The sequence below is a fragment of the Lampris incognitus genome, chromosome 20 (genome assembly GCF_029633865.1).
Source record: "Lampris incognitus isolate fLamInc1 chromosome 20, fLamInc1.hap2, whole genome shotgun sequence".
Lineage (NCBI taxonomy): Eukaryota > Metazoa > Chordata > Actinopteri > Lampriformes > Lampridae > Lampris > Lampris incognitus.
In genome coordinates this window covers 14,109,323-14,135,683 of record NC_079230.1, presented here as the reverse complement: position 1 = coordinate 14,135,683, position 26,361 = coordinate 14,109,323, and the positions used below count along the sequence as shown (strand labels likewise).

The 26,361-nt window shown below is 47.9% G+C and overlaps 1 protein-coding gene across 2 annotated transcripts in view; it reads right to left on the bottom strand.

Moving 5' to 3' along the window:
* The window catches only part of LOC130131019 (astrocytic phosphoprotein PEA-15), a 71,241-nt gene that overhangs the window by 9,897 nt on the left and 34,983 nt on the right, over positions 1-26,361 (bottom strand). For both annotated transcript variants that reach the window (XM_056300879.1, XM_056300880.1), the window contains 2 exons: positions 660-834; positions 81-236 (listed from right to left, as the gene is read on the bottom strand). In XM_056300879.1, the coding sequence (XP_056156854.1) occupies positions 81-236; positions 660-831 (328 nt within the window). In that variant the 5' untranslated portion in view covers positions 832-834. The remainder of the gene's footprint in view (positions 1-80; positions 237-659; positions 835-26,361) is intronic.

Sequence of the window (26,361 nt, the reverse complement as noted above, 5' to 3'; positions counted from 1 at the left end):
TTCTCAGCTGTATGATCATTTAGTTGGCACCGAATTTGTAGAGCCAGAATGCTGCTGATGTCCTGTGTGAGTGTTATTACCTTTGTATTTCTTGGCCGAGGGGATGCGTGTCAACTTGGTGTCGATCTCATCGTCCTCTGAGATCTTGAGCACGGTGGTGCGGTACTCGATCACCCTCGTCAGCAGATCTGGTCGCCGTGAAATTTCGAAGATGTGCTCGATGTAGGAGAGGTTATCTGAGAGGCAGACAGAAGTTTTGTGACCTTTATGGAGGCATCTTCTATAAAACCACCCTATAAACTGCGATGGCCGATGAGGAAAATATCGTTGTCACAATAATCGAGGGGGATTTAGCACAATCAGCCGATATATATAACACGATATCTGCTTACATAGGCATCCCATGTTGAAGAATTCAGCTGAGGATCCTCACATTCAGCTGTTTCTTAATACAAATAATACTGCCTGAAAGGTTTCAAACCTCAATTTGGTGGGAAATTTTAGGTCACAGATTCTCGTTATCACTAATTTTGTTAACAAAATTGCCCATCGTGATATGACATCCAAATTTCATCCCGATAAAAAATACCATTAAGCAGTAACAGCAAATTATTGCCCAGCCTGAAATCTCTCTCTCTCTCTCTCTCTCACACACACACCCTGGGCCAGCTTGTCATTCTTCTCCAGGTAGTTGAACCACTCCTTGGAGGAGGTGATGTTGTTGCTCTGGTCCTCTGGGATGTCCTCCTTGCAGGCCGACTTGAGCTGCTCCAGGTCCTCATTGGTGATGTTCTCAGACAGGTCGCTGAGCAGAGAGCTGTACTCCGCCATAGTCTGATCCGGGAGAGAGAAGGGGGGGAAGGAGAGACAAGAGGAGAAACAGAAAAAAAATTGAAATTTGGAATCATTTGACTCTTAAAGTGAAGGAGGATGAAAAATGAGAGTACAAGTTTTTGGACCCCCCCCCTTTCTCCCCAATTGTATCCGGCCAATTACCCCACTCTTTTGAGCCATCCCGGTTGCTGCCCCACCCCCTCTGCCGATCCGGGGAGGGCTGCAGACTACCACATGCCTACTCCGATACATGTGGAGGATCACGCTATCCCCCCCCTGAACAGGCGCCCCAACCGACCAGAGGAGGCGCTAGTGCAGCGACCAGGATACATACCCACATCCGGCTTCCCACCTGCAGACACGGCCAATTGTGTCTGTAGGGATGCCCGACCAAGCCGGAGATAACACGGGGATTCGAACCGGCGATCCCTGTGTTGGTAGGCAACGGAATAGACTGCTATGCCACCTGGACGCCCTAAGACTCACTTTTTAATCAAGATTCCCTTTTTCAATCACTATCAACACAAAACGATTCTAACACGTTTTGTCTATGTCCACTAATATCAAAAGAAAGGAAGAAAAAGGAGAAGTTGAGGGTTAAAGAAAAAGGGTAAGATCCCTCTATTTTTGTAAAACTACTTGACAGCCCACCTATTTCCCATGAGTGGGTGGACGAAGTAACTGGATTTTAGCTTATGTCAATAACATATCAAGCTTATGTGCACACACACACACACACACACACACACACACACACACACACACACACACAAACACACATATACAGAGAGTTGCTGCAGACCCACGGGTGAGCACATTTCCTTCCAGGTGGTAATGAAGGTGCCTCAGACTGAGCCTTTGCCACGCTTCTCCAACACAAACCTGCCCGTTTCTTCAGGCCAGTATAGTGAATCACACTTTCCTCGGTTGTGATGTCCATGAAGCTGAAGCGAAGCGTGGACTCTCAACAATGGAGACAGGCTGCATGCTCAGGCCCTCGGTGCAGCAGACACAGCTGCTTTCTTATGTGTCGACACCGAGTGGACAACTGGGACTCCTGCTGTTGTAATGAGACGACTGAAAACCTTTTATACACACTAGCCACTCCAGAGGCTGCACAGAAGCAAGGTGTGTGTGTGAGTGAGAGAGAGAGTGTGTGTGTGTATGTGTGTGTGTCAGTGAGTGAGTGTGTGTGTGAGTGAGTGAGTGAGTGAGTGAGTGAGTGAGTGAGTGTGTGTGTGTGAGTGAGTGAGAGTGAGTGAGTGTGAGTGAGTGTGAGTGAGTGAGTGTGTGTGAGTGTGAGTGAGTGAGTGTGTGTGTGTGTGTGTGAGAGTGAGTGAGTGAGTGTGTGTGTGTGAGTGAGTGTGAGTGAGTGTGTGTGTGTGTGTGAGAGAGAGAGAGTCTGCTCTTGTTGCGGGGCGGTCCTATGTTCTGCCTGTGTGAACTCATCTGCTCTAAACAGTGGTATCAGATGTGAGGACTCAGAGAGAAGGACTCTCTTCCACATCAGTCCCTCTAAGCTTTATAGAAATACAGTGTCTGGGTTCTCCTGCTAGTTTGGCGTGATTGGCGATATTCAGTTACATCATATTTCAGTAAACATGTATGTGACGAAGTATATGTGCATCAGGTATTGAACAGTGTCTTTTTGAAAGCCCCTCAGATGATCAGAACCATCCATCCTATGTACAGCATGCTTTCAGTATTCAGGATAAAAACTAGTTTGAAAATCCGAATACTCTGCATAATTCTGCGTGGAAACAGAGACTATGCAGAGCAGACTAAGGTCAACGAGGCACAGAATACTCCACTATCGCCGTTTCCCAGTAAACGAATATTAAGTTCAGCACATTCAACGTATTATACACTCGCTGTAAGCCCGTCCAGGTTTTTATAAAGTGTCCAGTGAATAAGATATTTATCTCTCATTACTTCCCGCTCTGCCCCGAGGTCACAGCACATGACCGGCTACAGACCAGCACCCCTGCAGCTGTTCGGTATTCAGTATTTCACTCAAGACGGGGGACTTGAACTCAGACCCTCCAGTTAAATACTCTTCCCTCTACTCTCTGTGCCCTTGTGTTGTTGCTCATTTCTGCCATTTGTATCTGTCAGTTATGGAGCAGAATACTGTAGTATTGCAATTAATACTGCAATACAGTGTCCTCGCACTCTCTCTTTGTATGTCTTTCTCCTTCTCTCTCTCTCTCTTACACACACACCCTCACAGTGAATGAAAGGGTGCTGTGCAATACAACTGAGACACTAACACAATGCTTTGTCTATTTCTGAGCCCCCCAGTCTCGTCACGGATAAAACATTCTGTATAGAAAAGCCCCAGCAGAGCCCCGTGATGATTGGTGACCTAAATAACAGCTGTCATTCATCCCGGCTGCCACTAGGGGGCATCCTCCCTTTACCATACAGTGTTCTTATGCCTTCGTCTGCTCCCGTTAGGGGTCGCCAGAGCGGATCATCCGTTTCCATCTCTTCCTGTCCTCTGCTTCTTCCTCTGTCACACACACCAGCCACCTGCATGTCCTCCCTCACCACATCCATAAACCTCCTCTTTGGCCTTCCTCTTCTCCTCTTCCCTGGCAGCTCCATGTTCAGCATCCTTCTCCCAATATACCCAGTATCTCTCCTCCACACATGTCCAAATCATCTCAATCTTGCCTCTCTTGCGTTGTCTCCAAACCGTCCAACCTGAGCTGTCCCTCTAATATACTCGCTCCTAATCCTGTCCTTCTTCACCACACCCAGTGAAAATCTCAGCATCTACAGCATCTTCTCTTTACTATACAGTCTACCATAGAGAAGTAGGAGTATACACCGATCAACCAAAACATTAAACCAGCTGTCTAACATTGTATAGATCCCCTTCATGCCGCCAGCTCTGAGCCGTCGAGGCATGGGCTCCACGTGATCTCTGAAGGTGGCCTCTGTTATCTGGCAGCAGATCCTTTAAGTCCTGCAAGTTGTGAGGTGGAGCCTCCATGGATCAGACTTGTTTTTCCAGCACATCCCGCAGATGCTCGATCAGATTGAGATCTGGGGACTCTGGAGGCCAAGGCGACACCTTTAACTCTTTGTCATGTTCCTCAAACCATTCCTGAACAATTACACACACACACACACACACACACACACACACACACACACACACACACACACACACACACACACACACACACACACAGACTCTGGTCTGTGTTATGGTATTTGGATTTTACATGTTATAGTGTCAAAGCTCAATTTATATACGGTTACCTGTGTGTGTGTGTGTGTGTGTGTGTGTGTGTGTGTGTGTGTGTGTGTGTGTGTGTGTGTGTGTGTGTGTGTGTGTGTGTGTGTGTGTTTGTGTGTGCCTTCTGATACACCGACCAGCCAAAACATTAAAACCACCTGAGGTCACTGCCACCAGGGAATACCGTTGCCATGAAGGGGTGTAGCTGGTCTGCAGTGATGTTTAGGCAGGTGGTACGTCTCAAAGACACATCCACATGAACACCAGGACCCAAGGTTCCCCAGCAGAACATTGCCCAGAACATCACACTGCCTCCACCGGCTTGTCTTCTTCCCATAGCGCATCCTGGTGCCATCTCTTCCCCATGTAAATGACCCACACGCAACCGGCCGCCCACATGACGTAAAAGAAAACGTGATCCATCAGACCAGGACACCTTCTTCCATTGCTCCATGGTCCAGTTCTGATGCTCATATGCCCATTATTGGTGCTTTCGGTGGTGGACAGGGGTCATCATGGACACTCTGACTGGTCTGCAGCTATGCAGCTCCATACACAGCAAGCTGTGATGCACTGTGTGTTCTGACACCTGTCTATCATAGCCAGCGTTCACTTTTTAAGCAATTTGAGCTACAGCAGCTCTTCTGTGGGTTTGGACCAGACGGGCTAGCTTTCACTCCCCATGCACATCAATGAGCCTTGGGCGCCCATGACCCTGTTGTTCACCGGTCGTCCTTCCTTGGACCACTATTAGTAGGTACTGACCACTGCATATCGGGAACACCCCACAAGACCTGCTGTTTTGGAGATGTTCTGACCCAGTCGTCTAGCCACCACAATTTGGCCCGTGTCAAAGTTGCTCAGATCCTTATACTTGCACACTTTTCCTGCTTCCAACACATCAGGCTTGGGAGGCTCCAGCTGGAGACTTCCTGTGTGGATGGACTCGTCACTTGATGTTGACTAACAACTTGAGAATTAGAAACTGGAGTTCACCAGTTTTTGAGCCATCCACTGGACATCTATTTGTAACACATAGTATAGAATTGAAGCAGACAGACGGGTACATGTATAGACTGGTACCAAACAGACATGCAACACAATCAAATGTAGACACCCCCAAAACGACTCACTGTTAATGAGAATAAGAGTTAATCAACAGAAATTCTATGGCCTCTCATTTATAATATAAATAACTCTTTAACTACTACTGTCTACAACTGTTACTGACAACCACTAGAACACAGTGTATGCATATCTGCAAATCTCTATCTGTAAATCAGTGTACTCATCATCATGTTGACACGTCAGCTCATGTGAATATTACTTTTACGAGTTTAGTTTTGTCCTTGTGTTGGCGTCGCTGCTGCTGCAACACTCGTGATGTTCCTCTGGGATCAATAAAGTATGACCAGATCTATTCTCACCTAAGCCATTCAGATACTGCCCATACACTGTACACCACCAGATGAGGTTTTTCAACAAAGTGGTTTGCCAAACAGAGAAATTACTATGGATAGTGACATCGTCTCAGATTGTCTAATTTGAGGTCAGATTTGTTTCTTTTCCTTCTTCCCTTTCTTTTTTTTGGGGTGGGGGATTTCCGCCTTTTTCCTCTCTGATTGTACTTGGCCAATTACCCCACTCTTCCTAGGCATCCCGGCCGCTGCTCCACCCCCTCTGCCGATCCGGGGAGGGCCGCAGACTACCACATGCCTCCTCCGATACATGTTGAGTCGCCAGCCACTTCTTTTCACTTGACAGTGAGGAGTTTCCCCAGGGGGTGTAGCACGTGCTATGCCCCCCAGTTCCTCCCGAACAGGCGCCCTGACTGACCAGAGGAGGCGCTAGTGCAGCGACCAGGACACATACGCACATCCGGCTTCCCACCCGCAGACACGGCCAATGTGTCTGTAGGGACACCTGACCAAGCCGGAGGTAACACGGGGATTTGAACCGCCGATCCCTGTGCTGGAAGGCAACAGAATAGACCGCCACACCACCCGGACGCCTCCTCCTCCTTCCCTTTCAAATGGCAAAGGTTGATGTTTGCTTTGGATTACTTGATACATAGTTAGGTGGTTCAGGGTGAGAGTGCCATGGTTAATGACAGAGCATTTTTACAAGTCTTCCGGTGTGTGTGTGTGTGTGTGTGTGCATGTGTGTGTGTGTGAGAGAGAGAGAGAGAGAGAGAGAGAGAGAGAGAGAGAAAAAAAGAGAGAGAGCATGTGGACGGCTCACACGCCTCCCTTCAGAAGCGTTGTGTTGTGTGTGTTTGTGCGCTTCAGGGTTATTTCAGCCTTAAATGTCACATTAATCTTGTGCGTCCAGAGCAGCTTACTCACTCAAAACAAGGCAGTGCGTGGGAGACAGCAGGAGGAAACGCGTTCCATCCTCAACACCGGCCAACACAACTCAGCAGCGAGCATCCAGTGTGCGTGTTTGTGTGGAGGGTGTGTGTGTGTGTGTGTGTGTGTGTGTGTGTGTGTGTGCCACATTTCCCTATATTTGAACATGTATGCTGCTTTTAATGGATTGTTGAACGGTTCTGCCGTTATTCTCACCATGTTTAACCCTGATCTAAGCTGACACAAGTAACACACAACAGACACACAAAGGCAGGTCAAAGGCAAACCTACCATCACATGGGCATGACTACATAGAAAGGGCTCGAGTTTTCAGGGCGCCTCTGACTTGTGCAGTTGTTAGCGTACATATGAGACTGACGCTCGTGCACACTCACCAGACTTGTGCGCGGACCGTGTGTGTGTGTGTGTGTGGTGTGTGTGTGTGTGTGTGTGTGTGTGTGTGTGTGTGGTGTGTGTGTGTGTGTGTGTGTGTGTGTCACAGACGGAAAGAATGTGTGTTTACATGTGGGCGTGGGTGCGTCTGACTTAGGGAGTGAGTGTGTTTGTGAAGAAGGAATTAAAAAAGATAAAAAAGAAAACTAAGGAATGCGCACATGTGCAGAGGTGCCCCTGAGCAAGGCAATACGAAGGGCGCTGCACTGGGGTGGGTTAAATGCACCGTGGGGTGGGTAAAATGCACGGTGGTGTGGGTTAAATGCCCCGTGGGGTGGGTAAAATGCCCCGTGGGGTGGGTTAAATGCAGAGGATGAGTTTCATTGTGTGTCTGCTACAATGACACAATAAAGTGTCTTTCTTTTCCTTGAATGTGTGTGTGACTATTTCAATGTGAGCGTGCACGAGAGGCAAAGACAAAGAATGTGTGCATACGCGCACAAGAGAAAGTGAGAAACTGTGTGTGTGTGTGTGTGTGTGTGTGTGTGTGTGTGTGTGTGTGTGTGTGTGTGTGTGTGTGTGTGTGTGTCCCTTTGCTTCCCCTCTTGACTCCGTCTGCCCTCTGGATTTGCACCACAATGCACCGCTGCTGCTTTTGTGTACTTTTAATTTAAAAAACAAAAACAAAAAACACAATGGATAGAGTGGTAACATGTTGTGTGCCTAACTCTCTCTCTCGCTCTCTCTCTGCTGTCAATATCTCTCTGCCTCCCTAATGCTTTTTCTCTCCAACTCTCTGTCCCTCTCTGCCATCCGTCATTAACTCTTCCCATGCCATGATTCAGTCATTGCCGTGGGTGTGAAGCCGTGTGAAAAGCACTTCAAGAAAAATAACTCTGACAACGTGCACACACACATAAACATGACACAATTTATACACCATATACACACAAATATACCAAAATGCATGTCACACACTACAGTATCAGCGGGGCGCGGGGCCCCTCCCGGCCCAGTCCTTCTGGGATGAGCCCGGCCTGTTCCTTCTGGCATGAGCGTGGCCCAGTCCTGGGATAAGCCCGGCTCAGTCCTTATGGGATGAGTCCGGTCCGTTCCTTCTGGGATGAGCCCGGCCCAGTCCTGGGATGAGCCCGGCCCGTTCCTTCTGGGATGAGCCTGGCCCAGTCCTGGGATTAGCCCGGCTCGCTCCTTCTGGGATGAGCCTGGCCCATTCCCTCTGGGATGAGCCTGGCCCGTTCCTTCTGGCATGAGCGTGGCCCAGTCCTGGGATAAGCCCGGCTCAGTCCTTCTGGGATGAGCCCGGTCCGTTCCTTCTGGGATGAGCCCGGCCCGCTCCTTCTAGGATGAGCCTGGCCCAGTCCTGGGATGAGCCCGGTCCGTTCCTTCTGGGATGAGCCTGGCCCAGTCCTGGGATTAGCCCGGCTCGCTCCTTCTGGGATGAGCCTGGCCCATTCCCTCTGGGATGAGCCTGTCCCGTTCCTTCTGGCATGAGCGTGGCCCAGTCCTGGGATAAGCCCGGCTCAGTCCTTCTGGGATGAGCCCGGTCCGTTCCTTCTGGGATGAGCCCGGCCCGCTCCTTCTAGGATGAGCCTGGCCCAGTCCTGGGATGAGCCCGGTCCGTTCCTTCTGGGATGAGCCTGGCCCAGTCCTGGGATTAGCCCGGCTCGCTCCTTCTGGGATGAGCCTGGCCCATTTCCTCTGGGATGAGCCTGGCCCGTTCCTTCTGGGATGAGCCCGGCACTGTTTCCACGCATAGAGAATCCACTGTGCCTCACATTCTTATGAACACAAACACGCTTTTGTCTTGCTAGCTCCTCTGTCGACCCCCTTGCGTTAGTGTGTGTTGTGTGTATGTGAGAGAGAGGGAGAGAGAGCGAGAGAGAGCGGGAGAGAGCGAGAATGCTGCAAATTTGCCAGACATGAATTAAGACTCGAATCCAACTCAACACAAAACTGTTCTAGCGGAAGTGCTGTAAGTGACCGAAGACGTTTTTTTATTTTATTCAAGACGTAGAAAACAGCTCTCCAGGACGGGGGGAAGGGGAGTGAGCACAAAACTGAGACGCACAACCCACGAAAATGTTTAGGACACTGAAGAGAGAGGGTGGCAGAGTGAAAGTGTGAGAGAGAGATTACACACACACATACACATACACACACACACACACACACACACACACACACACACACACACACACTAGGTATATGTGTGGGCTGGTGTGTCTGTAAGAGTGTAGACGTCACTGAGTATTTGGGTGTGAATGATGTCAGTACCTTTGTGTGTGTGTGTGTGTGTGTGTGTGTGTGTGTGTGTGTGTGTGTGTGTGTGTGTGTGTGTGTGTGTGTGCCTTTGAGTCTTTATCAGTGTCTCCACTTTTGTGAAAGTGTGTGCCCAAATATGTTTGTGTGTGTGTCTGCGTGGGCTCTCCTGCTTGTCGGGTCGTGCGTGTGCAAATGTGTGCCCACTTAAGTGTGTTTGTGCGCCTCACATTTACTTGTGGGCTTGTGTTTGTATCTGTGTGTGGGTGTGTGCACTTGTATCAGCATGTGTGTGTGTGTGTGTGTGTGTGGGGGTACATGGATGCCAGGGAACTTGAACAGCCCTACCACCCCCGTGACTAAACTGTTAAATGTACCCCCTGGCGGGCCACGGCCCTCGCTCCCTGCTCTCCCACCATAGACCACTTAAGGCTGCACGGACCCGACAACACAACAACACAACAACACAAGGCCATTATCCAGCCAGACAGGACCCACTCTTCTCTCCTCACAGTCTCCTTCCCTTCATTTCTCTGGGCTTTTATCTCCTCTTTCTCACTGTCTTCTTTTTTCTTTCTTCTGTTCGTCTCCTGCACCCTCGTCCCCCCCCCCCCCCAGTGTCCATCCCTCCATTTTCCCGTCTGTCTCTTCATGTCTCTCTCGGCCTCTAACTCACGGCTTCTACAACTAATGCCAGAGACAGGTTTCCAAATGCAAAGTCGTATGCAAGTGCAGAATGCAGGCACGTGCACGCACGTACACACACACATCTACAATCCTACACACAAACTGCAGCCAACAAGCAGGCCTGCTGTTCTTGCAAATGGACGAGTGGTGGGGAAGTGTGGTGTGCAGCAGCTGTCTGTGGTCTGTGCACAGGCTCGAACACTGTTCCCAGGAACGGGACCGTACTGAGATGGAGAGAGAGAGAGATTCATGTAGGAAGAAGGGAGAAAATGTGGTGCATCCACATCATTATAAAAGGCCTTGGTCTAAAAGCTGCAACAATATCCACTTTGTGTCTGTGTCCATACGGTGACCACAACTGTTTTTGTGCATTTGTGTATTTTCAGTTGTGTCCCTCAGACGGCCATATTCATAAGTGATCCTTCATTTCACAACAATTTTCTTTGTATTCTACCTCCATAGTTACTCAACCTCCTGCAGTGCTTTTGCTTGGTTTGAGTGCAGGGTGTGTGTGTGTGTGTGTGTGTGTGTGTGTGTGTGTGTGTGTGTGTGTGTGTGTGTGTGTGTGTGTGTGTGTGTCTGTCTCATAATGTGCAGTTCAGCAGACCAGAGCCACCCGAGCACATCTGCATGCCCACCCACGCTCAAACACACACACTCTCACTCTCTTACAAACACACACGCACACCAAACATACATATACACACCACGGCAACCACCACCACCACCACCAAAAACTCAAATCACCCTCCACACCAATGACGTTGCCATGGAGACCATGGCAACGTCCTGCCTTTAGGCCTGGAGACTGTTACCTAGCGACAAGGCATATCCCCCCCCCCCAATTCCAAGAATAAAAGGCTCCCGGTATGAATGACATACACAAACATGCATGCGTACCCACATGCCAGGGCTTCACAATCATGTGCATCATAGACACAACAGGAGTGACCGTTTCCACGGTCAGCCAGCACACAAGCTTTACACAGTGGCGAAACTGAAACGTTAATTTGAGTGAGAATATGTTAGGAAGGAAATAAAACCGACTTGTGAGTGTAAACAATACACACCGTTTAAGATCGTCTGCTCCTCAAAATATCCAGCTTGATAACTGTGTTTCATAATTAGTGGCCACGAAATCTCACAAACTACGTTTTAGGATCGTTTCGCCCATCACCCCGCAGCCCTAATGAGGGACTGTGTGCACCCATTAGAAGGGACGGCACGCACACTGACATCCACACACTGACACACACACATGCACAAAAACACACACAAGAGAGTCTGGAGGGAATTCAGTGTGACACCGCGGTGCCAGAGGGACTAAGTGACAGTCATATGATCACTGTCTAAACGCCTATGCACACACACACACACACACACACACACACACACACACTCAATTTCAACACACCCCAAAAATGTCTCTCCTTTTCTTTCGTTCCCACAAACTGAAAAACAACCTGAAAGTGTTTCTCTCTCTCTCACACACACAAACAGTGCTGAGCTTCAGCTTGGAGACAAGCCTTACATATTACCATGGCAACCAAAACTACCCGAGATAGCCGCTAAAAAGATGGTGTGACTAGAAGGAAAAGAAACTCTTAGTCAGTTTTTTTCTGTGTATTGACTTCCTGTTCTTACCCCTCCTCCTACTTGGCCGCACCTTCGTCCCATCTCTCTCATCGACCCTATTGGTTTCTCTATCGCTTTCACCATCCCCCCCCCCCCCCCCCGCGCCCTTGAGTCTCTGGAGAGGAGAGAGCAGAAGGAAGTGGTCACAGGGCATGAGAGAATCTCTCTCTCTCTCTCTTCCCTTCTTTCCCGGGTTTTCTCGCTCTCCTCTCCATCCATCTCCCTCTCACCTCGTTGCCTCTGAAAACCGAACAACCTGGCGAGGGAGTTCATTCTGTACCCAAACTCACTAGTGGTCATTTCAGAGTTCTTCATCAAACCATCTCGCTACGCAGGCAGACACTAGGTGTGGTGGGTTCGATCCCGCGCGATGCAACTTGTTTCAAATCCTTTCCTTGCTACAATGGGAGATGCCTTACAGCACTGTTTTCTTTCTTTTTTTGTGGATTTTTTTTATCCCTTTTTCTCCCCAATTGTACTTGGCCAATTACCCCACTCTTCCGAGCTGCCCCGGTCGCTGCTCCACCCCCTCTGCTGATCCGGGGAGGGCTGCAGACTACCACATGCCTCCTCTGATACATGTGGAGTCACCAGCCGCTTCTTCTCACCTGACAGTGAGGAGTTTCTCCAGGGGGATGTAGTGCATGGGAGGATCACGATATTCCCATCAATCCTCCCCGAACAGGCGCTCCGACCGACCAGAGGAGGCGCTAGTGCAGCGACCAGGACATATACCTACATCTCACTTCCCACTCGCAGACACGGCCAATTGTATCTGTAGTAACACCCGACCAAGTCGGAGGTAACGCGGGGATTCGAACCGGCGATCCCTGTGTTGGTAGGCAACGGAATAGACCCCTGCACTACCCGGACGCCCTTACAGTACGGTTCTTGTTCCAAATGTAATTCGTTGCTTCGCATTATTTCCAGAAAAAAGGAAGGCTTGACATAACATAGGACTTTAGTCAAATTTGCATAATTATCTGCCAGTGCACTGAGACTGATGGGAAACGAGGTACACTGAAAATACGCTTTATGAGTCACGATCCAAATTAAAACTCCAGAACAGGCTCGTCATTTCAGCAGTGCCCTCCATTTTGTCACGCCTTGCTCCCTCATTACAGCTCTTTGTCATGTTATCATACCTCCTTCTCAGCTCCCCATCTCACAGCTCTTGGCTTTTAACTGGCTCACTTATTTCTGCACACCTGGACCTCTCACAATCTCTCTCTCTCTCTCTCTCTCTCTCTCTCTCTCTCTCTCTCTCTCTCTCTCTCTCTCTCTCTCTCTCTCTCTCTCTCTCTCTCTCTCTCTCTCTCTCTCTCTCTCTCTCTCTCTCTCTCTCTCTCTCTCACACACACACACTCTCACACACAGACACACACACACACACACGCAAGCACACATCTTGCATCTGCCTCCATCTTGCCCCGTCTTTCCTTCTCTTTGTATGATTTATGTCTTGTTCGCCTAGTTTCACTCTGGCAGGCGGGGTGTGCGAGATGCTGCGCCTCCTTCGACAGCACATTAAACATAGCCAAACCTTACAGAAGCCCTCTTCATCTCTCTCTCATCGACTATGTTTTTATCCCCCCCCCCCCCCAAAATAGAGAGAACGAAGAGTAGGAGTCACACCACTGTCTATCATAGGAATTTCTCATACGATTCCCCAAGACTTGAAGGGGAGCGATCATGAGTTTCTACATTATCTCCATGTTGAGGGGATGTTTTCTGTGTGCCTATGAAAAGCTGTTTGAAATCGTCCGGAAACATGTCGGCCGGCGACGTCTCTGGCCGGCAGGTCTGTTAACGTGAGGGGGACTTACTCCTGCATTGTAAAAGCACATGCAAATGACAATGCTACATTATCCATCCATCCATTAGCCGAACCCCTTATCCTGCTCTCAGGGTCGCGGGGATGCTCGAGCCTATCCCAGCAGTCATTGGGCGGCCGCGGCAGGTGGGAGACGGCTAGACAGGCCGCCAGACCATCTCACAGGGCCGACATACACACCTACACACATTCATACCTCGGGACAATTTAGTACGGCCGATTCACCTGACCTACATGTCTTTGGACTGTGGGAGGAAACCGGAGCCCCCGGAGGAAAAAACCCACACAGACCCGGGGAGAACATGCAAACTCCACACAGAGGACGACCCCCAAGTTTGGACTACCCCGGGACTCGAACCTAGGACCTTCTTGCTGTGAGGCAACCGTGCTAACCACCGTGCTACCGTGCCGCCCAATGCCACATTATACAGCTGTATAAAGTGGGAGTTATTTGCATTGTGCCAACATAAAGTTCACAGGTTTGATCCATGCAAAAGCCAAAACATCTATCTCACCAAAATGTCCTTAACCAAGACACTAGAGTCTAGACCCACTCGACAGCACAACTGTTTGGAGGGCGAGATGATGGATCCCATTTTTCCTGCTTCCACATTGGTAAACTGCATCACCGGCGTACGTAGTTACTCACGCCTGCGTCGTTAACACAGCAACCCATGCAGAGAGGTCGGCAATGTCTGGGACACACAAATCCGATCTGATCGCTTGCGAATAACAGTGCGGACAGTCTGTCTTCGAGATCCGATTGGAGACACAAATGCGATTTGGCTGTGGTCTGAACAAGGAGTACTCTCGCGCTCCCTCTCCTCTCCCTGTTAAACATCCCTGTCAGAACGTATCTCCCTCCTGCGGGAGGTGAAAGATGAAATAGTGGGAGGGAGAAAGCTCTGAACGCCGAGGGTCACGGCCAACATCCGCCCCCAAAATCAAACTCACGGGGTTAAAAGTCTCTCCTGCCCGACCTCCGTGCTCACCGCCGAGCCAAACAAGAACAACCTCCCGGAGGCACTGTACGCACCATACCAGGCAGTTCAATTAAATAAACAACTTTAAAGGTGCGTTGCAAATTACTTTTTAAGTATTGACCCCTGCCACACGGCCTCTTGCAGTGACTGCTTTTCTTTTCTATTCGGTGCTGCTGCGTTACAGCTGCTTCGCTGCTCCTGCTAATTTATTACATTCTCCCCCTTCTTTACTCACTGAAGAAGGGATTTTATACTGGAACGGCTGGATCCACCTGAGGGATTTAAACTGGTCGTGAATGATCCGGAGGCACGCTCAGTGAGAACCTGTCTGCTTGGACAACCAAGATCTACTCCTACACTGTTGTGTGCTGTTCGTCCCAAACGTTTATATTTGTCTATGGGATTAGCTTTACACAGAAACATGGCACATAACATATTTTCATGGGCCCTCAAGTCATCGATCCGGGTTGCTTTTAAATCTGCAGATAGATGAACGTCCTTGTCGCATGTGCCCAGATGTAATTGTGACTCGCACATTAGTAGAAATGTAAAAGCCAACATGGCATCCGAAAAAGCGAAAATAAGACATCGCACAAGTGTGGGGAGTCTGTTTGGGAGAGGGTATGAGAGTTGTACGCTCTATTTGTACAATATTCAACTGGATAAAGTGCAAAAATCACTTTTTCCCCCCCTTAGGATGCTTTCATCTTATATACAGTATAAGGAATTAATGTATGGAATCAAAATGTCGGCCTAGTGTTGAAATATAAACATTCTTCAGCATGTGAGAGTCAAATCTCTTGTTTTAGACAGCCTGCAAACTGATATGCCTCAAATTACCTTGGCGGGTATCCAGATGGGACAAAAATGACCAGACAACCTGTGAGTTTGTTAGAATTGTTAGTTGGATGGAGGGGAAAATACATCGACATGGCCCATCCCGGTGGGATGAAAATGACCGAATAGCACTGTAATAAATGCTATTCCCTGACCTCCCCTTGAGAAACGAACCCCTATCCGAATGAGGCTTTAAACACTGTTGTCTTCGCCATCCAGGACATTGACTGAACCTACCTTAAATCAGCAAACACCCTGCGTCACATATACACCGTTACCCCAGCTCACACACCGGCTACTACAGTCCTTTATTGTTGGCAGCTTCAATGAAGCACCTGGGGGCCTTGCTCAAGAGGCAAAGGCAAGGACACCGGACACTCATTTTCCTCAGCCATGCTTTCTCAGCCCATCGGCAAAATCAAATCAGTGACCTTCAACTCATAATCCCTCTTCCCCTCCAACCTCTTGGCTCCTTATAGGAATACTGGGATCTTCTGGTTGGAGATAAGAGACGTTGTCCCATGGCCATGTGTCACATGTAGACTCACCAAGCAATTTTTTTTCTTTTCCTTTTTCTCCCCAATTGTGCTTGGCCAATTACCCCACTCTTCCAGGCCCTCCCTGTCACTGCTCCACAACATCTGCTGATCCGGGGAGGGCTGCAGGCTACCACATGCCTCCTCCACTACATGTGGAGTCGCCAGCCGCTTCTTTTCACCTGACAGTGAGGAGTTTCACCAGGGGGATGTAGCATGTCAAGTCAAGTCAACTCAGGTTTATTTATATAGCACATTTAAAACAACCACAGTTGAACCAAAGTGCCGCACAAGCTTAAAATACAATATAAAGTGACACATGAATATAAAAATATATGTAAAGAAAACACAATAAAATAAAGAATACAAAATATAAACAAAACAGAAGAGTAAAAGTATATTTGTGTGGGAAGATCACACTATTCCCCCCAGTTCCCCCTCCCCACCGAACAGGCGCCTCAACCAACCAGAGGAGGCGCTAGTGCAGCGACCAGGACACATACCCACATCTGGCTCCCCACCTGCAGACACGGCCAATTGTTTCTGTAGGGACGCCCGACCAAGCTGGAGGTAACACGGGAGGGACGCAAGGTTATATTTTCCTTTGGCGCAGTTGCCACTTTACTACATGAAATTGCCATTGCTTGTAAATTAGTATGAGTTTGGTTATTTTGTGTATTTGCGTGCATGTTTGAATGCACAAAAGCCTCTCTCCCTAAAAACAGAAAGAGAATTTTCTGCACTATTAAAAAGAATACAGTGGCTACTTTTATGGTTTTACCATAGTTCATTTCTGTATGGGCTTTTCCAGCGCAGCTTAGTCAGTTAGCAGCTAAAGTACACTATAGCTATATAATACTATAGTAAGTTTCCGATTTTTGGTTTTACCGTCATATTTTTGCAAGGGACAGTATGAGCTTAATGCCTTAGATGTTTCCTAAAACAATGTCCTTTATTTATGCCACAGAAAGGGAGGCTGTACATGCAGTCTGCTCATTTTCCCCTTCAGCTGAAGCATCACGGACCGGGCATTGTACATCCAACCTGAGAATCAAACGGTTGACGCCAGATCTTCCAAGTGCTACAGGGAGCCCTGGCCTCCCCGCAGATCTCTGTCTGACAACAAACAACAAAACCCACTTTAGCTGAGAGGAGAACCGGAGCGAAACAAACACTTCCCTGCCATCGACTGTGACCGGCACAACTTTGCCTCACGGGGCCACGGAGCAGCCTCGCGTACCCGCTGGCTCACCAAGGTGTCCAGCTGGGATTGGATTGATGTCACCCTGCTGTCAGAGTATGGCGGTGCATCCCATGTACTTACTTAAAGGTTGTGGTATTGGCACAGTTTTGCCATTGATTCCACCTCTCTGCCTGTCAAGACGCCGCGCCCAACTAACTATTCAGATTCTTTGTTATGACAAAACCCTGCTGGCGATATTTGCCCCAAGTACAACACACTTTTCAACTGATGAATTTCTCCTGCTGCAGCTTTCCATCTGGGGTACTTCACCACGCATATGCAGTTCCCAAGTCAACTAGACAGAAATGAAGAAGAAAAACTGCTAGATGGTTGCAGCTCTATGACGTGCTCATTTTTCATTTCTCGTCAGGAATCAGAAACACTTTGTCATTTCATTTCATGTGCTTGCGTACATGCAACACAATGACAAAACTACAAGAACACATATATCCAAACTAACACATATATCCAAACTAACACATATATCCAAACTAAACAAACCAAAAAATCACTGTCCAGGACAACGAACGCCACCCAGGATGACTATCGTAACTGCCGGTCTGCATGGGCTAGCAGTTAGCTTAGCCTGCCCCGCTTCCGTGTCCTGTCAAACCGCCCTCGGTGTTTTCTGTTCAGGCGCAGCTCTGGTCAGGGCCATGGTCCTTGGGCCCACAGGACACAGCAGACCAGGCTCCCCCAGCCGATCCAATGCCAGCTGTTCCAGCCAGACACCTTCGACACACCTCCCTGCACTCCACATAATGACACTAAAACACCGTCAACGCTAGGCGAGACCGCCGCCAGACCGCCCTCGGTGTTATCGGAACTGCCGGTCTGCATGGGTAGCAGTTAGCTTAGCCGGTCCCGCTTCTGCGTCCTGTCAGACTGCCCTCGATGTTACCTCTTCGGACACAGCTCCGGGCTGGGCTGTGGTCCCTGGGTCCACAGGATGCAGCAGACCAAGCTCTCCCAGCCGATCCAGCGCCTGCTCTCCCAGCCATCAAATGAAGACACAAACTTAGATTCAGATGTGGACAAAGACACAGCATGGACGGTACTGGGTGAGACTGTCGCAACCGTGACTTCGCGCCGCCATCTTCCCACAGCGGTACTGGGTGAGGCCACTGCAAACGTGAATTTGCGTCACCATTTTCCCACACCAGAAGCGGAATAGTCATCTCATCTCATATTCATGCAAACAGGAACCATGCAAAGTCCTCAGTCTAGATTGTTCCAAACCAATTACAGTGGACAGACGCTGCTCTGTTTGCACACGTACATGCAGTCACAGGTGAACGCAATCAGGCCAATAACTGGGCAACGATGCACAGGACTCCTGCTGCCTCCAAGCTGTGTCCCCAGAGAAGACCTTTGCCGAAGGAAGGGGGAAATTCAAATGGTCTCTCCAGCAAACATCAGTGGGAGTTAAAATAAGCCTCATGATAAAAGACCGGCCTCATGATAAAACACCTGCGAACAGGCTGGCTGAGTGCTAAAGTTGTTGCATGATGAAGAGCAAAATAAATACAAGTGACAGATGTCTGCGGAGAAGTTCTAGTTTGCAGCGAAGGTCATTCTCAAGGCGAGCCACAACTGTATTTCTTTTAAGTATGTCTACACAGCTCTCAAAATATTTAAAGAGTTCAGTAATGGACTGTGTGAATACATAATTCATAAAAGTGAGGTAATATTTAAGTCCTGTCATGTTTAAGGCAAGGTAAGGCTAATGAGAATACATTCAATGCTTCAAAATATGAGTTAGAAGTGGAATTTACACAACATTCTCATTGGTTCCATCATTTCATTTGTCAATGATGAGTACGGCACTGCCTTTTACAAATATCATACGCACACACATTTACTGACACACCTGGCCTGCATGCAGGCACCCAGTGACACACACACACACACACACACACACACACACACACACACACACACACACACACACACACACACACACACACACTCGCAAATCTATACTTGTGGGGCCCCCTCATTGACTACATTCATTTCCTAGCCCTTAACCCTAACCTTAACCATGCAAACTACATGTCTAACCCTAACCCTTACCCTAACCTTAACCTAACCCTGATTCTAACCTTAACCCTAAAACCAAGTCCTAACCCTAAAATAGACCATTTTACTTGTGGGGCCCCATAAAATGGCCCCACAAGGTAGGTGGTTTCTGGTTTTTCTATCCTAATGGGGACCAAATGTCCCCATTAGGATAGAAAAACATGGTACACACACACACACACACACACAATAACATGCAGACAGGTCTCAAATTAAAAGGAACTCTAGCTCTTGTCATTAGAAGGTCAAGCGTGATGCTTAAAGCTCTCTCTCTCTCTCTCTCTCTCTCTCTCTCTCTCTCTCTCTCTCTCTCTCTCTCTCTCTCTCTCTCTCTCTCTCTCTCTCCCTCTCCCGCTCTCTCTCTCCTTAAATTGACCATTTTATATGAAAATCCAGAGTTGCAAACAGTGACTCCTGCAGTCGTTTCAAATTCCAAGCTTTTAAAAATCACAAATCGCCGACACCAAGGAGCTCAAAGGTCAAAGCCGTAGTGAAATCATAACAGTCCCGCGGAGCAAAGGGAGGGTTTCTTTTTAAGTGGGACTTTATAGATAGAGACTTATATAAAAATGTGCTCCAGTATTTTGGTTTCGAATTCATGGTAAAGACGGTTGGCAGAGAGGGAGACAGAGCGCGGGGGATGAAAAGAGAGAAAGCATCAACGGGATTTGATCCCCAGCCCATGCCAGCTTAACTAATCTATCTCCGGGCAAAAAGATTAAATGAATAACCCTGCGTCTTCCTCTTTCACCCTGTTGCTTTTAACACTCTTGACAATTTCTAAGGGCGATGCCCATCTGCAATGTCCTAATCCACTTTCCCTCCCTCAGCGGCTGTGCTCTCTCGTTCTCTGCTCCTCATCACTTTTCTGTCCATCTCTTGGTGCTTCACTTGTTCTTTCCTCCGTTTACTATTGTTCCAGAGGCCCGGCCCTGCTGTTTGACATGGGGTTAACACAAAAGACATGTTCCTCTGGCCTTTACCCTTTCAACACATTACTAACACAGGACAGAGCTACAAGGCTGGAAAACAGGGAGCGGGGGGGGGGGGGGGGCAGACAGACAGAGAGAGAGAGAGAGAGAGAGACAGAGACAGAGAGACAGAGGCAGAGAGAGAGAGACAAACAAACAGAGAAACAGACAGAGAGACAGAGAGGCAGAGAGAGAGAGAGGCAGAGAGACAGACAGACAGAGAGACAGACAGAGACAGCCACCATGTTGGAACAGTCCACAGCACCTGGTCTTACATGTCACAACTCGGAGATCAAATTCATGCTGTACGCAGATGATTTAATACTGTTAAGTCCAACAAAAGATGGACTTCAGCAGCCTCTGAACATACTTGAATGTTAAGCAGACCTGGGCCCTGGCAATTACCATCAAAAAGACCAAAACAATGATATTTCAACAAAGATCCAGATGTCAGAGATACAAATATCACTTTACAATTGGAAAATATATAACAGAAATCTGTCTGGAATATAATTATTCAGGCTTGAAAATAAATTCCACTGGAAATTCAACCCAGCAGTCAAGGAAGTGAGAGAGAAAGCACGCGGGGCATTTTATGCAATCAAAAGACAAATTCACATTCAGATTCCAATTTTAATTTGGCTCAAATTACTTCAAATCAGCTATAGAGCCCATTTTGCTCTATGGAAGTGAAGTGTGGGGCCCGCACCCGCAAACAAACCTAAACTTTGAACAAAGGGAAAAACATCCAACTGAAAATGAACACACTGAATTTTGTAAAAGCATCCTGCAGGAGCACAGGACAACAACTAATAATGCCTGCAGAGCTGAACTGGGCCAATTTCCATTATTATTGAAAATCCAAAAACGATCAATTAAATATCGGCTTCATCTAAAAGAAAGTGACCCCCGCTCCTACCACCACAAAGCCCCGCAGAGCCAAGAGATGAGCAAAGACAACGGTCACCTCACTCAGCTGGTCCTGACACTCCGTTCCAGTCCAAGCAGTGTTCTGCCCCAGGACCAGTCTGACACCAGCGCTATCAGAGTCAACCAAATTATAACACAGCAGAAACAAAAGTACCTCACCTACTGAAACACAAAATCACACACACACACACACACACACACACACACACACACACACACACACACACACACACACACACACACACACACACACACACACACACACACACACACACACACACACACACACACACACACACAGTAAAATGCAATGCTATCTGGCCCTAAAAGGACAGTACACTGTGGCAACCTGCCTGACCACAGTGACTGATGTTAAACACAGACACATGTTAACACAGTACAGACTGAGGCTCATGGCCTGGCCATAGAAACACAGACACATGTTAACACAGTACAGACTGAGTGCTCTTAGCCTGGCTATAGAAACACAGACACATGTTAACACAGTACAGACTGAGGCTCATGGCCTGGCCATAGAAACACAGACACATGTTAAAACAGTACAGACTGAGTGCTCTTAGCCTGGCCATAGAAACACAGACACATGTTAACACAGTACAGACTGAGTGCTCTTAGCCTGGCCATAGAAACACAGACACATGTTAACACAGTACAGACTGAGTGCTCTTAGCCTGGCTATAGAAACACAGACACATGTTAACACAGTACAGACTGAGTGCTCTTAGCCTGGCTATAGAAACACAGACACATGTTAACACAGTACAGACTGAGGCTCATGGCCTGGCCATAGAAACACAGACACATGTTAAAACAGTACAGACTGAGTGCTCTTAGCCTGGCTATAGAAACACAGACACATGTTAACACAGTACAGACTGAGTGCTCTTAGCCTGGCTATAGAAACACAGACACATGTTAACACAGTACAGACTGAGTGCTCTTAGCCTGGCTATAGAAACACAGACACATGTTAACACAGTACAGACTGAGTGCTCTTAGCCTGGCTATAGAAACACAGACACATGTTAACACAGTACAGACTGAGGCTCATGGCCTGGCCATAGAAACACAGACACATGTTAAAACAGTACAGACTGAGTGCTCTTAGCCTGGCCATAGAAACACAGACACATGTTAACACAGTACAGACTGAGTGCTCTTAGCCTGGCTATAGAAACACAGACACATGTTAACACAGTACAGACTGAGGCTCATGGCCTGGCCATAGAAACACAGACACATGTTAAAACAGTACAGACTGAGTGCTCTTAGCCTGGCCATAGAAACACAGACACATGTTAACACAGTACAGACTGAGGCTCATGGCCTGGCCATAGAAACACAGACACATGTTAACACAGTACAGACTGAGTGCTCTTAGCCTGGCTATAGAAACACAGACACATGTTAACACAGTACAGACTGAGTGCTCTTAGCCTGGCTATAGAAACACAGACACATGTTAACACAGTACAGACTGAGTGCTCTTAGCCTGGCTATAGAAACACAGACACATGTTAACACAGTACAGACTGAGTGCTCTTAGCCTGGCTATAGAAACACAGACACATGTTAACACAGTACAGACTGAGGCTCATGGCCTGGCCATAGAAACACAGACACATGTTAAAACAGTACAGACTGAGTGCTCTTAGCCTGGCCATAGAAACACAGACACATGTTAACACAGTACAGACTGAGTGCTCTTAGCCTGGCCATAGAAACACAGACACATGTTAACACAGTACAGACTGAGTGCTCTTAGCCTGGCTATAGAAACACAGACACATGTTAACACAGTACAGACTGAGTGCTCTTAGCCTGGCTATAGAAACACAGACACATGTTAACACAGTACAGACTGAGTGCTCTTAGCCTGGCTATAGAAACACAGACACATGTTAACACAGTACAGACTGAGGCTCATGGCCTGGCCATAGAAACACAGACACATGTTAAAACAGTACAGACTGAGTGCTCTTAGCCTGGCCATAGAAACACAGACACATGTTAACACAGTACAGACTGAGTGCTCTTAGCCTGGCCATAGAAACACAGACACATGTTAACACAGTACAGACTGAGTGCTCTTAGCCTGGCTATAGAAACACAGACACATGTTAACACAGTACAGACTGAGTGCTCTTACCCTGGCTATAGAAACACAGACACATGTTAACACAGTACAGACTGAGTGCTCTTAGCCTGGCTATAGAAACACAGACACATGTTAACACAGTACAGACTGAGTGCTCTTAGCCTGGCTATAGAAACACAGACACATGTTAACACAGTACAGACTGAGTGCTCTTAGCCTGGCCATAGAAACACAGACACATGTTAACACAGTACAGACTGAGTGCTCTTAGCCTGGCTATAGAAACACAGACACATGTTAACACAGTACAGACTGAGTGCTCTTAGCCTGGCTATAGAAACACAGACACATGTTAACACAGTACAGACTGAGTGCTCTTAGCCCGGCCATAGAAACACAGACACATGTTAACACAGTACAGACTGAGTGCTCTTAGCCTGGCCATAGAAACACAGACACATGTTAACACAGTACAGACTGAGTGCTCTTAGCCTGGCTATAGAAACACAGACACATGTTAACACAGTACAGACTGAGGCTCATGGCCTGGCCATAGAAACACAGACACATGTTAACACAGTACAGACTGAGTGCTCTTAGCCTGGCCACAGAAACACAGACACATGTTAACACAGTACAGACTGAGTGCTCTTAGCCTGGCCATAGAAACACAGACACATGTTAACACAGTACAGACTGAGTGCTCTTACCCTGGCTATAGAAACACAGACACATGTTAACACAGTACAGACTGAGTGCTCTTACCCTGGCTATAGAAACACAGACACATGTTAACACAGTACAGACTGAGTGCTCTTACCCTGGCTATAGAAACACAGACACATGTTAACACAGTACAGACTGAGTGCTCTTAGCCTGGCCATAGAAACAGGCAGATTTAAGAAAACATGGCTGCCAAAAGAGGAGCGACTGTGCCAACAGGGTGGAGGAAATGCTGTAGAGACAGAGCAGCACTTTCCCACACAGCGCCCAACATTTAAACTTATCAGGAAATAATTTTTTCCCCAAATTCAGCAATAAACACCTACAACTTATTAAACCAGATAACAACAAACTAAAAGTGATACCGGGGGAAATGAAAGAAAGTTGTGTTCTCGCAGGACAGTTTATCTCTGCCCACCACCACATGAGGGAACCAGAATGACCTGCTGAGCTACACCAGGCCTCAGTTTTAAGGTATATCCTTTTTACTTATGTATTATATGTATGCATCATTGTCTTCTCCCTGTATGTATATTTGTTAACGTTTGTTATTTATACAATGCTTTGGCAATACTGTATTTTGCTATGGTCATGTCAATAAAGCAATTTGAATTTGACCGTGAGAGAGAGAGAGAGACAGAGAGAGAGAGACAGATACAGAGCGAGACAGAGAGAGAGAGAGAGGGACAGACAGAGAGAGAGACAGACAGAGCGAGACAGAGAGAGAGAGGGACAGAGAGAGACAGACAGAGAGAGAGAGACAGGGTGATGGGCTGAGGTTGGGCATTATTCCTCTCAGTGGTATGGAGAGATTAGCCGAGTTCAAAGTCTGAAAGAGGGAAGGGGTGATGAGAGGGGGATGGACAGAGTGAGGAGGGATGGAGGAAAATGAGGTTCTACCCATACACCCGTAGACTGCAGTGTCATTGCCAGCCCTTATCAGTGTAAAAGCCCGGAGCAAGTGGGAGAGAAAGATGGAGAGAGAGAGAGAGAGAGAAGAGACAGAACAAGAGAGAGAGATAGAAGAGAGAGAGAGACAGAGAGGACGAGAGAGACAGAAGAGAGAGGATGAGAGAGAGATAGGAGAGGATGAGAGAGAGTGAAGGAAAGGAGAGAGGGAAACAGAAACAAAATATTAGCAGAGAGGCAGAGACAGAACAGAACAGAAATAGAAGGAAAAGGGAAAGAGTGAGAGAGCGAGAGACAGAGGCATAAAACAAGTAAGAAGGAGAGAGAGTGAGGCAGCGAGAGAGGAGGAGGAGGGAGACAAAAGGAGGCAGGGGATGGATGACAGAGAAAGGAAGACAAACGTGTACGAACGAGAATAGCAGGAGTGTTGGAGAGAGAGAGACAGAGCGAGAGAGAGACAGAGCGAGAGAGGCAGGAAGAAACAACAAGAGATAGAGGGGGAGAGCAGCGGAGAGAGGGCGCTAACATTAATCCGGGGAGATGCGGCGAAGCGCGGGGGAATATAGGCCACTGGCTCGTGTTTTTCATTCGTGGGAAAAAGGGGATGGGCTGTGTGTAAAAATAGTGTCCTTACTTCAAATGTGTCCATCCTCACTATCCAGTAACATAGAAATCCACAACCGTTCATTCAACTTCTCAACCCCCCCCACCACCATCCCTTTCTCTGCAGGCCTTCATCGCACTCTTCGCCACAACATACTTGTGACGTTGTAATAACACAACAGCGGTTGTACTTCCTTCCAACGCCGACACCGTGGGCCTAAACGTCATTCAGAGCACATGTTCGAGCGCTACAGGGAAAACAACACGGCAATTAAAAGCAGGAAAACACACCGAGTATTAAGGACATTGTTCCTTACACAGCTGAACTGCGACAATAGACCGACACTTAACAACGCAACACGATTTAATCCAGACAGCATGCCGCCATACGGGTCCACGTGTTTATCGAACCAGCGAGTCACATGGGGACGCACATCTGTACCTACTCGCATGGCTATCGTATCGTTTACCAGCAGACAAGACATGATGAGGCCGCCCTTGTGCTGTGTTTCAGACATGATGAGGCCGCCCTTGTGCTGTATTCAGAGTCACCGGTCAAGCAGACGCCCCACCTGGAAGCAAGCTAAAGTATTAAGCTATGAGCCGAGCCAACGGGCCGACCCGGCCAGCGGCGAACACCCAGAACCTGATCAGGCTGCGATGTCTTGAACCTGCTGGCCCACCTCACATACACAGACATGCTGAGGTGTGTTCACACACAAACACTGGGACACAGAAACACACACACACACACACATGCATGCACAAAGGAATGGATAATGAGGGCAGATTCACAAGATAGCGAGGATGCTGACTTTGAATCTTTCAGCTGTATGATACTGCATGTGTGTGTGTGTGCGCACACACCTGTGTGTATATGCAAATACACATTCTGATGTTTTTATTGCCTGTGTTGTGTATACTAGTGTGCATGCGCTTTGTGCACGTGTGTGTGTGTGTCTGCCCTAGGTAAAAAAGTCAGGCGCCTCCCCTGCTGCTCTTTGAAGGCTTTCCGGAGCGTTCCTCTCAGCTAACATCTGGCTCATTCTGTATTGTGCAAGGCAGAAAAACAGATGGCTCGCTGAACGCAACACAAACCCACACCAACACACACACTCGCCCTTACAGTATGTGTGATCCTTCTAGTGCGTGTTCATTTGTCACTCCTGA